The sequence below is a fragment of the Lactuca sativa genome, chromosome 2 (assembly GCF_002870075.4).
Source record: "Lactuca sativa cultivar Salinas chromosome 2, Lsat_Salinas_v11, whole genome shotgun sequence".
Taxonomy (NCBI): domain Eukaryota; kingdom Viridiplantae; phylum Streptophyta; class Magnoliopsida; order Asterales; family Asteraceae; genus Lactuca; species Lactuca sativa.
The window spans coordinates 96,573,853-96,587,519 of NC_056624.2; the positions used below are offsets into that span (position 1 = coordinate 96,573,853).

At 33.3% G+C, this 13,667-nt stretch overlaps 2 protein-coding genes across 4 annotated transcripts; one reads left to right on the forward strand and one right to left on the reverse strand.

Annotated features, from left to right (window-relative positions):
• Positions 1–3,584: 3,584 nt before the first annotated feature.
• Positions 3,585–11,943, reverse strand: LOC111899993 (flowering time control protein FPA). 3 transcript variants are annotated; one of them, XM_023895878.3, is made up of 6 exons: positions 11,458–11,943; positions 8,454–8,696; positions 8,050–8,187; positions 6,707–7,479; positions 5,448–6,628; positions 3,585–3,903 (listed from the first exon to the last, which is right to left on the reverse strand). In XM_023895878.3, exons 1-5 carry the CDS (start codon positions 11,770–11,772, stop codon positions 5,455–5,457), a joined length of 2,643 nt encoding a protein of 880 aa, XP_023751646.1. In that variant the 5' UTR covers positions 11,773–11,943; the 3' UTR covers positions 3,585–3,903; positions 5,448–5,454. The 3 variants fall into 3 exon arrangements, with proteins under 3 accessions (XP_023751646.1, XP_023751645.1, XP_042755062.1); XM_023895877.3 differs by having other exon boundaries at positions 3,585–3,909; positions 11,458–11,942; XM_042899128.2 differs by lacking the exon at positions 3,585–3,903 and adding an exon at positions 4,920–5,338.
• A 325-nt stretch (positions 11,944–12,268) lies between these two features.
• LOC111899996 (uncharacterized) lies at positions 12,269–13,174 on the forward strand. The gene has a single exon (XM_023895882.2). The coding sequence runs from the start codon at positions 12,269–12,271 to the stop codon at positions 13,172–13,174; it is 906 nt and encodes a 301-aa protein (XP_023751650.2).
• The last annotated feature ends 493 nt before the right edge of the window (positions 13,175–13,667 follow it).

Consider the following 13,667-nt stretch of genomic DNA (forward strand, 5'->3'; position numbering starts at 1 on the left):
TCTAGTAGAATACACTCTCGTTCTTCATATTCCATACAACTTTATTGTATTTTAAGTGATTGAGTCTTGAAACAAGGTACGAACTCATATATAAAAACCTAGATGCAAATTAATTCTGAAAGAATGTTATTGTTGGCATTAACGACGGATTTAATTAGTTTCCATAAAAAAAGATTTATAATTATGGATATCATTTAATATACATATAATTATGGAAATCATTTAATATCTATAATTATTTAATTTACTAAATTTCTATTGGTGCATTCTAGCACACAATAAATGTAAAAAACAAAATAACATAGCACTATATATATATATATATATATATATATATATATATATATATATATATATATATATATATATATGTATATATATATATAGGGTTGAGACCGGTTCAGAACTCAAAGTTTCCCAATAACCCGAGAACTAAAAGTAGAGCGTTGGATCAAAAGTAATTCGTTAACGACATGATCGTCATCTTACCAATCTCATTTAATGTTTAACTTTTTGTGTTATTTAATTAATATATTAATATCAATGTCTAAAAATTAACAAAATAACTCAAAATTTTGGATTTATTTTTTTGAAAAAAAAAAATAATTTTGGATTTTTTTAAAAATGGAGATTTTGTAGTTTTTTCAAAAAAAAACATTAATTTTTCAATAAAAAAATGAAAAACAATTTTTTTCTAAAAAAACTGCATCTTTTTTTCAAAAAAAAAAAAAAAAACCCTATTTTTTCTAGAAAAAAACTGTATTTTATTTTTCAAAAAAACTGCATTTTTTTCAAAAAAAAAAAAAAAAAAAAAAAAAAAAAAAAAAAAAAAAAACTGCGATTTTTATAAAAAAATGCAATTTTTTTCAAAACTGCATTTTTTTAACAAAAAAATCAACGTTTTAGGTGTATATATGCATATTTTTTCAAATGCATATATGCATATTTCTTATACTATAAAATTCATAAGTAAATTATAAAAAATCTCATTTTTATTAATCAATCTATAAACATAATACAAGTATTTTATTCGATACAAAATAAAATATAAGAAAACTACAAAGATTCACAGTGTTATCATTTCTTCATATTAAGATTTTCATATTTTCTTCAATTTATCACTTTTCACATCTTCAATATTTTCCAAAAATTCTTCAAAATCTACAGGAAAATAAAAAAAAATTGATTAATGCAAGAACATGCATATGTATATATCATGTAAGATTCATATGTGATTATAAAAAAAACAAAAGACTAATAGTCTGGTTGTAACCGAACCCCGTAGAGCGGGGTACCCTAGCTAGTATATATATTAAAGATATGAAGCTTAGGAATAGTAAACTTGACATTTTTTTGGCAGAAATGGTCCCTGCACTTTGCTCCTCATTTTTTACCTATTTTGACATTTTTGGTCTTTGCAATCAATATTTTTACACTTTTTAGGAACCTTTTAATATTTAAAGTTTGGCCACAAAACTTTAACAGTTTGACAACTTTGATCCCTTTTCTAAAAATTTGTTAATTCCTACCCCTTTAATTCTTTAACCGTTTTGAAACTTCTGATCCTTGCAATCAAAACTTTTACATTTTTTCATAAAACCATGAAAAAAACAGTCTGAGTCAAACTTCGGGCTTTTCATCCTTGCACTTTCTACGTTTGTCATATTTATCGATTTGGAAACAATATTGAAAGCTTATGGCCCCCACGTAGCGGGGGTAACCTTTCTAGTTATTATTATTATTAACCCTTTTACATCCTTATAATGCCTTTTATTTAATTAATCTATTTGCCAAATCTACAACAATTAGTCTTTAATTATATAATTATTTGTTTTATTTATTAATCATATTTCGAAATAATTAAGCGGAAACGGAGCGTTACATACAAATTGATCATTTTCATCTACACACTTTCTTAATCGATTTTGCTTCTCTACCATTTCAACATAATATCAACACCATTTCAAGAATTTTTTTTCTTCTACAAACTTGCTAGATCGATAATTTTGTTGTGGAAAAACATTTGCTTCAAGAATTTTAGTTGGAAAATATAATTAATTGTGTTGTAGGACATGAGATGAAATACGAAAGACAGATTTGGAAGGTACTCATTCTAATGGTAATTAGAAGGATCATGGAAAGTAAAAAGACATAAATACCCCCAGCACATGATGTGGTCGAATGGAAATGAGCAAACAGATTCATAGAAAATGGCCAAGCGGGCAACATTTAGAAACCATAAGGACCAAGTGCGTAACATTTTTCATAGTTGTCCTCAACACACGGTTTTTTACAAACCACAAGACCAACCACGAAATTTTGTCTAAATTGTATATTAATTTGATATAAAACCTTGTAATATTGGTGAACTATATGATAATATGGGCATCTGTTAAGACTTAAAATCACATAATTTTAATCGTCTCAACACATGTTACATGTGAAAAAAAACTAAATTTAATTTTTAATTTAGAGTTATTTTTAATTAAGAGTTATTTTTAATTATTGATATGATCAATTATCTTAGATAGACATATATTAAAACATATTATCCAATGGCTTCTACTGGCCATTTGTACATAACTAAAATTAAATATCATATTTAATTTATTGTTATTTAAACTATTGTCAAGGTTAAATTAATTTAAAAATAATCTTTTTATCAACTATTCAATTTTGATCATTATGATTATCTCAAATGTTAAATATTGTTTTTGGTTTTTAAGATAACAATAGAAATTTTAATTTAATATTATTTCTTAACTTTTATTATTATTTTTAAAGCTATTGTTTTGGAAAATTTTCATGATTATAATAAAAAGTTTTTGGATAACTTTTTTAGTTAATTTGGTACTACGGTTTTGCATTTAGAAATGCATTTAATTTTTTTTAACTACTTAAAAAATAATGTTTGAATTTTCTTTTAAGTATATTTATATTTTGAATTTTTTTTTTCATTTTAACGTTATATTTAAATTGGCAAATTAAGTATATAATATCAAAAATTCAAAAGTTATGAATGATAATGTCTTTTACAAAGACATTTAATAGGCTAACATCACAAATAAAAAGAAATACATAGCATGTTGCATTTAAAATCTTAACAAATTATACCAAAACTGAAAGGGATGAGAAATAATGTTTTTAAGAGGCTGGCATTTGAAAAGTAACGTGTTTATGTGTTTGTGACAAATATATCAAGACAATTACCGTTAAAAGCCAATGTTTTATGAGATTTCTCTCTGTTTCTGTTCTATATCAATGCAAAATTTTGAGTTTAGATTTGTGATTGAAAAGAAGATAAATATCATTTGTGACATAATTTCAATAAATTGTGTTGTTACGATATACAATAGAAAGTCATCAGCCATCATACATATACATATATACATGTGTGTGTTGTATTAATGTATGTATAATCGTCTTTTATGCTAGCGAGTTAACATATATGTGTACGTAACTTACATCTTAGATAATGCCCCTTGAGGGTATGAGCTAGCCGAGGGGTTACTTGACGGAATAACACATTTACTTCTCCTACAACATTTTAATCAAGCACATATTGATAATTCATTAAGTTTCAATTCTAAAAAACTAAAAGTTTTTTTTAGCATAAACCAAAATCAATAAGTTCATAGCCCATTTTGTGAGCATAGTTTAAAAAGAGCTATCATAAGCCATAACTATTTCTTGGACAAAGTTACTTTGTTACGGGTGTAATAGAAAAGATGTTGACGGAAAATCTACTCCTAAAATAGAAAGAAAAACAAACACACCATCTTCCAACCAAGCCAACTCCGCAAAGAAACAATATACATGACGTCGTCCAAACCAAGAAAGATATGCCAAATGCACCACATTCATTGATCGTATCAAAACGAAATGATTGAACCCCATCTCACCCTACAACTTCACATTAAGTACACAATCATGTTAGCCATTTATATAAAAATGCTTTATTTACACAATGATGTCAATAATTTATATACTCCCAACGTTTTGACTTTGTATCACTTACGCGTTTGTACATTAGACAAATATTTAAATTCATGATATCATCAGTATTTTGAATGACTTTTTTTCAAAAATACACATATTTTACTTAGGAAAAAATTAAAAAGCTTGTCGCGATATTTATTTATGATATATAAATTGTGCAAACATTGATAGTTTAGATCTAGCGATTGACATGTATATTTGCTATAATTATACGAAGATGTTTGTTAAGAATTGTCTATGTAATACACAAATTTTAATAATTTAAGCCTCTTCATTGCCGGTTTTCTATTCATTGCCAAGAGTCAACCATGAGTGTCCACGAACATGTCTCGCAGACAACTGCCAATTAGATCTACATTACGATTTCTCACCTTCTTACCACAAAGATTGTTCGATGAGATGCACGATTTGCTATACACGGGATAAATTGAAGGCGATCACCAATTTAAAAGTTAGAAAGCATATATTTAATAATTATTAATGGTGTTAGTTGATGTTAAATTTGTATTTTGTTATCTACTTTTTGCATCCGAGAAAGCATATTTTATTGATAAACTAATTATGTTACGTAAGATTACTTGCCAAAGCATCGAAAGGGAGAGATTATGTTGTCCATCATCGAATCAAAGATGATCTTTTAGCTTCTTCTACCGTATACGACCGACTCCAAATGTATCTTTTAGATTGTATATACATATAGATACATGAAACAAACATATATCCTTGTTTATCTTGGTGTTTTGAACAAAATTATTATTCACCTATTGACAAAAAGACGACGTTTATCATGGTATTTTTAATGAAATTGTTAGATCGCCTATTGATTTATCCATCATAGTGAAAATAAAAACTACAAAAAAATGTTGATAAACGCACACACATATACATATATATATGGCCATAACCAATACAAAGACAAATCGCTTGAACGGATATTCCTCTACTTGAATATCTGATTTCATGTACACAAGGTGGTAATGAACTAGAAAAGCCGTTGTAGGATGGATATGCTTTAAAATCGGTTATGAGTTCAGAACTAATCTATTCCAAATTAACTAACCTTAAAATGCACACATAGATAGCATGTATGGTCAATTGAGTTCCTAAAAAAAAAAAAAAAAAAAAAAAAAAAAAAAACCCAGCATACTCCTGTTTCCAAACCTAGTTTATAAAACTACATCCACAAAATGGAGAAAGCATACACAAAGATGGATGCATTTGTTACATGACAAGACAAGTTTTCTAGGGCTATTTCTGTGTGAGGAATCATGAAACCTTTTTGGGCAAGACAAAAACTTGCAATTTTTGTCCCCCAAGTGTAACAAACACAAAGGGGGGCCTTGATGAAAAAATCAAATAAAATCTTTAGACTCTAAGCCAATTAGCAAAAGTCATTTTCATTTATGATAATAAAAAAAATATTATATATATGGGATTGATAATAATACCTGAGTCTCAGTGAAGAGAACCACCAGCACCACTACCTTGCCCCGGCTGCTGCTGATGTATTTTGAGGAGGAGATTGGTAGCAAACTGCAGTGTTGACTGATATCTCTCGTTTTTATCGGCATCAAAATCAGCCACCGGTTGCTGTTGACTCGCTGCATATAGTGCAGACTGAAGCTGCTGCATTTGCTCCGGCAGCTGCACACCACCACCACCAGAGTTCTCACCTCCTCCCATATTCTGTGGTTGGTAAACATTACCACCACCACCATAAATCTGACTTCCCAAGGATGCATCCGTCTTTTGTTCACCTCCCATACTTTGTGGCTGATAAATGTTACCACCACCATAAACCTGACTTAAAGCTTCCGGCTTCTGTTCAAATCCATACCCACCGGCCTGCGGGAAATTGGGTACGTATTGCTGCTGGCTTGGAACTGCAAAATGACCAGATTGCCCTTGCGGCATGGTGAAATTCACATCTTGACCACCATATCCCGGTGGAACTTGTGGCTGAGCTTGTTGCATTAAATGTCCACTAGGTTCAGGCTCATATTCCCATGGTCTCTCGGGCCCCACTGTTGATGCTGATGCTGACGTGGCGGTGGAAGGTTGCTGTTGGGCACCGTTAAACTTTCCTTTGGCCAAAGAAGCGAGAGTTGCGATAAGTTCAGGTGTTAAAGAGAGCGTAGATGACACCGGTTGTGGTTGTGGTTGTGGTGGCGGCGGTTGAGGAGCCGGTGACTTTAAGTCTTCATGTGAGAGTGGGACACCGCTATAATCAATTTGGAGCAGCTTCTCCCCGCCACCTGGCATGATTAAATTGTAGTCATTTTGAAGAGTTTGAGGAGGGATCTGCTGCTTATCGATGTATTGAGGTGGTGGTGGTGGTGGTGGTTGGGGGAACTTGAGGATAACTCCATACAAACGTTCGGGGCCGGAAACATTTAAAACATTGGAAAGGAAATCCGAAGGTGGGACCAGGAAAAGGGTAGTTCCGTCATCGAATTTAGCAACCCCGGCCCGGTTTCTGTCACCTAAGTAACGTACAAATTCTGTATATGAAGCAAAGTCTTCTTCACTATCGGGCAAGAAGAAAACGATATCGAAACCGATTGCGTCTGTGTAGTGCTTTGCTAGCATATCTAATCCTGTTCTGGCTGAGCAATTAACCACTTCTGGGCTGCAGGGTCACAAAAATCATAAATGTGATTTACACAAATATATTAATTGGTTCATCTTATAAAGGAAAATCACTTACATCTCATATCCAATCCAGTCTCTAATAGGGACACAACGAGCATGACAAACAGGAGTTCCACCTTTAGCAATAACGCCTCGCCAAATATAGTCACAACCAGGAGGATGTCTACCACCACCACCAGCAGCAGCATATGGATCATGATCGTTCATATCTCTCAAAGGTATATTACCCTCGGTTCTTAGTCTTTTAGGTTCCCTATGCAAATGGGTTCCATCAAAAACATCCCATGGACCAGGAGACGGATTAGGGGTAGGGGAAGACCTTCTCCAGTTAGGGACACCGACACCGACACCCATTGGATTCATATTCATACTCATAGGAGGAAACTCTGGAGGATCGAACGTGTCTGGAGGGACAAAAGGTCCTCCTCCTACATAAGGCCTATTAGGCATTATTAATACAGGGTGACCATATGCATCCAACTGTGGAGGTGGTGGTTCATTAAAGATTCCATGAGGGTGGAACCCAGGGATATCTTTGTTTGGTGTTTGATCGTTGGTTGCAAACATGATTGAGATTCTGGGGTCGTTAAACAAACGGCCTTGGAGTCCGTCTTTAGCCAGCTGTGCCTCTTCTACGCTTCTGAATTCAACAAGATAATGATGTCTTGAAGGAAAGCTTGTGATGTCATCAATCTCACCAAATAAAATCATGGCGTTGTGTAACATTTGTTCGTCGATGTGAACGATGGGAGGATATGATATTACCAAAACATTACTTGGTTGCTCTCCGTCTCCTTTTCGACCTTCCATGCCCAATATATTATTATGCTGTGAAAACACCACAAATTATGTTGTAAATTAGAATTCGTGCCACATTCCATTCCATTCCATTTCATGTTTAGTTGCAAATGAACACAATTCAATTCCATCAGATTCAGATTCCTTCACATTCCATGTTTGATGGATTCCACAGTTCCTAGGATCGCATGGAAGTTTTTTTTTTTTAACAAAGATAACAAAATACCCGATTATTGGAAAAATATAAAAATAAAAATACCCACTTCTTAGAAGACCAAAATACCCCATAATTGCTATAAACAAAAATAGAAAACTTGGTTATAAGTGCAAAAATTATAACTATTCAGTTTTTAATAATGATTTCCATTTCACTTTCTGCTAACCGACCAAACACACCACAAACTACAATTTGTTTAAAAGATTCAACTCCTTCCAAAAATATTTTGTGAAACAACCCCGCCCTAATGTGTATTTTTAGAAATAATGACACTATAGAAAAATAACAGGTAAATGATGCCATATGTTTTTCTATCATATCATTACTTCTGTGGAAACGCAAAAAAGGCATAAATTGAACAACAACTAGAACTAGGTTATAACCTGTTGCCTTTTGGGACCATAATATGAAACATCAGGGTAATTTTTAACACTATCTGGAGGTAACCATGGTGAATCATGTGGACCCATACTTCTGAAATGCTGTCCTTCCTTTGCATCACGGAAATCAGGACCCTGGTCCTGTTAGTTACATAGTCAAAACAGGATAAAATATTCAATACATGTTGATTTATTAAATATTGTTAAAAGGGTGGGTGGGGATTGTTACTTACACGTGGAAATGTAACAATCCCCCCATTAAGTCCTGTATCATGTGTTGTGTACATTAAGACTTTTCTTTTCTTTTCTTTTCTAGATTGAATAAACCATCTCAACAAAACTAAATAACCATTTTACCCTTACATTCCAATTTTTTTTAACAATATTCATTTGAACCAATGACTTACTCTTTTAGGTTGAGATCTTAGATAGTCGACACGAATGACAGATCCCCCTCTTTTCTTGCCATGCATCATTTTAAGAGCCTTTGATGCATCATCTAGTCTGGAATAATCAATGTATGCTGTATTCTTATCTCTTAGGAATTTGAAATCCTCAAATTTACCAAATTTGGAAAATTCTTCCTCTAGATCTTCCTTGGTAGTGGAACTGCTGATGCCACTTACCCACAGACTCTTGCAGGGTTTAGCCTGCCAATAAGATAAATACTAGACTGAGAGCTAATAACACAGAGAAAAGGTGAGCCTAAATACCTATAAAAAGACTATACATCATCTTCTCATTTTCAAGCAAGCATAGTATAGTTTTAGGCTTGTTGTTTGGCTGATTGTGTTAAATGATATGGCATCCTAATTGAGCTTTTTCTCTGTTTTTCAAGAGGGTAGATTACGTTCAGGAACTAGCATTAGAATGAATCATTTTTACCTCAAAAACTGGAAGGGAGCATTGCAATGAATCATTTTTACCCTCTGTGTTTATTTGTTTGATAATTATGCAGTATAAGAGGTATCAATGATAGAAAATTATCATTTTAATCCTCTGTGTAGAATGAGTGCTAATAAGTATTTTGAATGAAAAATCTAAATGTCAACAGCTTATAAAACTGAGCGTACGAGTTAGATATCTAACGGAAGAAACAGTTTTATAAAACATAATGATATAACTTCACTATTCTAATCACAATGTTACTAATAACTTTGATACTATACAGATTTTTAACATAAGGGAAGTCCATTGTACGCTCTAACAAATTATTTAAAAGGTTTGTATTTAATAAACAAATTATTTAAAAGGTTGGGCCACCAAACCAACTTGGCATCAAATAGATGTTAATATAGATAAATCAAACATATGTTAACTGGGAATTATATATATAGTTCAGAAAATGGTAACAAGATTAAAAGAGACTTGACAGTTTACAGTATAAAGGAAACTGGAAAATGTTCATGTCCCAAATTAAGTTGAATTTAACAATTTGGTTCATTTGGCCTTTCGGAGTTTGTTTTGTAGTCCAACAAGAAAGCTCAAATATTGTTGATAAAAAGGTCAATCATACAAACAAAGCCACAACGCACTGGGAATTGCTTCAATTGACAACAAAAGGATAAAGGAATTGATTTAATTGTTAACTTGAAGAAATTCATAACTATAAGCTAGGCAGTTGAGTGACCTTCTAGATAAGCGGGGTGTATTGCTGACACATTACACAGTTTATTTGAATAACTTGATATATAAAAAGGTAATTACTTTTAAACTATACTTTTTAAAATGACTAATTTTCCTCTTACATCAGTACAATTACACAGAGGGTTTGAAAAATTACTTCCAAGTTGAGACAAGTAAAACAACGAGCACAATTCAATTGGGAGGTAAATTCGACTTGCAATTTGCAATTTCATCCATAATTCCAGATCCCAGTCAACCCAGAAGAAGGTTGTAAATTGATTTTCTAATACCCTCAACTTTTTAAGTTTCTATAGGATTAGAAAAATAATCGAAGGACCTAGTTTGTGATCAAGTGTATAACAATGTTTGCTTGTTTTAAATAAGGCTAAAAGCAACTGGGTAAAAAAAACAAAGAAGAGTATTTCAGTTTGAGCAGAACACTTTTCAAATTGACCTGAATTGAATTTCATGAATGGCTAATGAATATTAGGTAGCATAGTTTCTTCATGTAGATACAAGTTTAAACCCAACTAATCCCCCTTATTTTATATTTGGCTGGAAGCCTATGTGTCCTATTAAGCGGCCCTAACAAGATATCCATGTGTTATGAGATATGGGATCCAGAAACTGGAGTTCTCCATGTGTTATTTTAATACTTGTCTTTAAAAAAAGAAATAGTTTAAACATTTACCCCAGTAAGATAAGCACCTTCTAGAGAAGAACTCTTTTGTTGATTCTTTTAAGTTTTAAGAAAAATCAAACACACAACTTTATTTGCTTGACTTTAAGAAGAAAATAGGTGATTAATATCTACTCTTTAGCCAGGGATTTGTAAGGATACTTAAGTGATTTATATTGCAAGTTAAACATTTAGAACTAAACTGTCCACCTTGTATTGCAGTTATGCCTCCATTATTGTATGAAAAAGAACTTGTTTAGATGTCAAATAATGCATCCGCTTGCTTAGCAGAACCCTTTGACAGATAGTAGATTACATCTTTGCACTTAACAAGACTTGAAACCCCATCACTTTTTATTACTTAGGTGGGAAGTTTTAGTAAGGTAAAGAAAACCATGTTATTCCATCATCATCGCACATATGTTCTAAAAGCCAAAAGACAGCTGCTAGATATCTATATCCATGGGAGTTCTTTGTATTAGTTTTACCAGGATTAGTAAATAGTAACATAATGTTATTGGTTTACTATTGATCGAGTTGATCGATCACAAGGGGGGGAATAAAACTGGTGAGGGCATCCTATCCCAACACCAGTTCTATCAAAATCGTGCAACAGAGTATGTGGTAAATTTGAGAAATTGGGTAAAACTAATAGCGCCAGATTGTAAATAATATGAATATATGATCTGCTTAGAATGTCAGATAGCAAACAAAGGAAATATTGTCCTGATTTACTTGGCTATAGCCTATAAATCGTGTTGTTCAACTGATACTACATCAAATTATTTCACTAGTGTTTGAATGTGTTCTCTAATTCCCTATTTTGTATCTTAAACCGTATAAAAATTTCATATTGATGGTTTGTTTTTGAGAAAAAACAAAAAACTCTTTTCATGAAACCCTAGACGAATCCCCTAACATCGCGGTTAAATTTCCCCTTCCCTGTTCAAATTTAGCGTTATTAAGAGATTTTGAAAGACGATAATTGTTGTGTGCGAACTATATATCAACAAAACATATACAAAATTTGGATCCGTATATCATAACATTCCTTGAAAAACTAATAAGAAAGAACAACCACGAAAACCTAATGAGGCGATACAAACCGGTTTGGCAAAATCAATCTTCAGCGCGCTCCCACGTAAAACAAAGCCTTGAAGGGACTCTTTGGCCCTTTTTGCATCCGCCGGACGCTTCATGTTGACAAAGGCGTAGCTCCTTGAGGGATAACAGGTAACGCTATCAACGGCACCGTGTTTCTCAAATAGATTCCTCAAATCTGAATCTGTAACGTCGGCGGCCAAATTGCCAACCCATAGATTGTTAAACATGGCATCCGATGATGATTCGAAAAGGTTTTGCTTCCCAATAGCATTAGCAGTACCGAAGGACTGCTTGTTCGGTCTGACAGGAGGCCCCATTCGTTAGATTGAAGTTTCGAACAATCAGGTTGAAGATTTTGGTTTGGATGAGTATCGGGGGGAGAAGTAGGAAACGCAGAGGCGAAACCCAAACACTCGATTTTGTACAACCGATTGGACCGGACCGAGGATTAAATACGACCGTACAATGCGGGTTTGGACCTCAATAATGGGTTAAAATAAAAAATAAAAAAATAAAAAAATAAAAAAAAGATGCTGTGTGGCATGCGGTTTGGAACCGTGGTTGCGCCACGTGGGACAGGAACACCGTCCCTAGGGTGCGGTTTGGGGCGGTTGAGACCGCACTGCGGCCTTTGAGGACCGCGTTTGCTGATTGGCTATTCCTTTTTCTTTTGACCGTTCAAAGATTCGTGTAATTTAATTTTTTTTTTTAACCTTTTACTCCATCTATATATACATATGTTATCACTTTTACATTTACACAACCTTTAAACACATATAAATACAATCATTTCATCCAATTTTCTTTGAAAAAATGTCTTCTTCCAAAAGACCTAGCAAAGAAAAAACACCAGTCAGAAACACCAACACCCCAATACATTCATTTGATCAACCGATTTTCTCACCTTCGTATTACCACTATGGCGGTATGTTTCCTTCTTTTCCACAACGACCAGGGCAACCACATCCACAAACACCACCACTACCACAACCCGACCCGGATTTTAATTCATTTGATTTTTTGTCCCAACCCGAGTTTGTTCAACAAACACAAACACAACCAGAAACAGTTGTTTTTGATTCTGAACCGGAATTCGTTACAGAAACTCAGCTCACTCGAGCAGCGACTAAAAGAAAAGAGAAGGCGGAGGCTAGATGTTGGGAACCTTTGGAAGCGTTAGTGTTGGCACAATCTTGGATCGATATTTCAGAAGATGTGACGGTTGGAAAATACCAAAAGCATGACCGCTTTTGGATTCGCGTTTTACACAGGTTCCATAAAGGAATGAACCGTGGAGAATACCGTTCAAAACATCAAGTGTACTCCAAATGGGGGAAGATGAACAAGGAAGTCATGTTGTTTAATGACTTGTGGAATAACATGAAACGTCAATGGAAAAGTGGAGAAAGCGATGAAGTCATTTTGAAGAAAGCGTTGAAAGTGTATCAAAAAGAAAATCTGAAGGCTTTCAAATTTCTTGAAGTTTGGAATTTTTTGAAAGATAACAGGATATGGCTGAGTAGCAAAACATCTGACCAACATATCGACAGTGGGTCAAAACGCAGTAGAACATCTGAGTCCGACCACACTACATCAGATGCTCGTGTTCAGTTTGATCTGAACGAAGATGAACCTGTTCCAGTTTCACCACCTTCCCGACCATTGGGAAGAGACAAATCAAAAAAGCAAAGGCAAAGGCAAAGCGTCGGATTCAGATGATTTGAAAGAAATAGGAACCGACATGAAGGATATAAAAGAGAGAATGGACAAGATTTTGAAAATTGCTTCTGAAATAGAGCTTCGGAAACAAAGGGAGAGCGACATGCAAATACTAGCAATGGACACGTCAAATATGACCGGGGCCGAGCTTGAAGTGGTTTTGGCGATGAAGGAGGAAGTGAAAAACCGTTACATGAATCGTGGCTAATTTCTAGTTTTTTTTCAAGTTTTTAATGGTTTCTTGTGTGTTTTTTTTAAGTTGTTGGTTTTTTGTTTCTACTTTGTTTTTCTAAATTTTTAGGTTTTTTTTTTTAATCAAGTAATGTATGGAATTTGTATTTTTAATTAATGAAATATTATGTCTTTAAAATTATGTTTTTTTTATTAAAAAATAAGTTTTATTAAATTAAAATAGTTAACAAAAAAACAAACAAAAAAAGGGAAAAAAATAAAACTAAAACTGTGGCACCACACCCTTGGTGTGGCAAGAAAC

Coding starts and splice junctions, on each gene's coding strand:
- LOC111899993 (XM_023895878.3), bottom strand. CDS start 11,772: ATGGGGCCTCCTGTCAGACCGAACAAGCAGTCCTTCGGTACTGCTAAT. Junction 8,697..11,457: donor AGATTGATTTTGCCAAACCG/GTTTGTATCGCC, acceptor TCTTATTGGCAG/GCTAAACCCTGCAAGAGTCT. Junction 6,629..6,706: donor GACTGGATTGGATATGAGAT/GTAAGTGATTTT, acceptor GTGACCCTGCAG/CCCAGAAGTGGTTAATTGCT.
- LOC111899996 (XM_023895882.2), top strand. CDS start 12,269: ATGTCTTCTTCCAAAAGACCTAGCAAAGAAAAAACACCAGTCAGAAAC.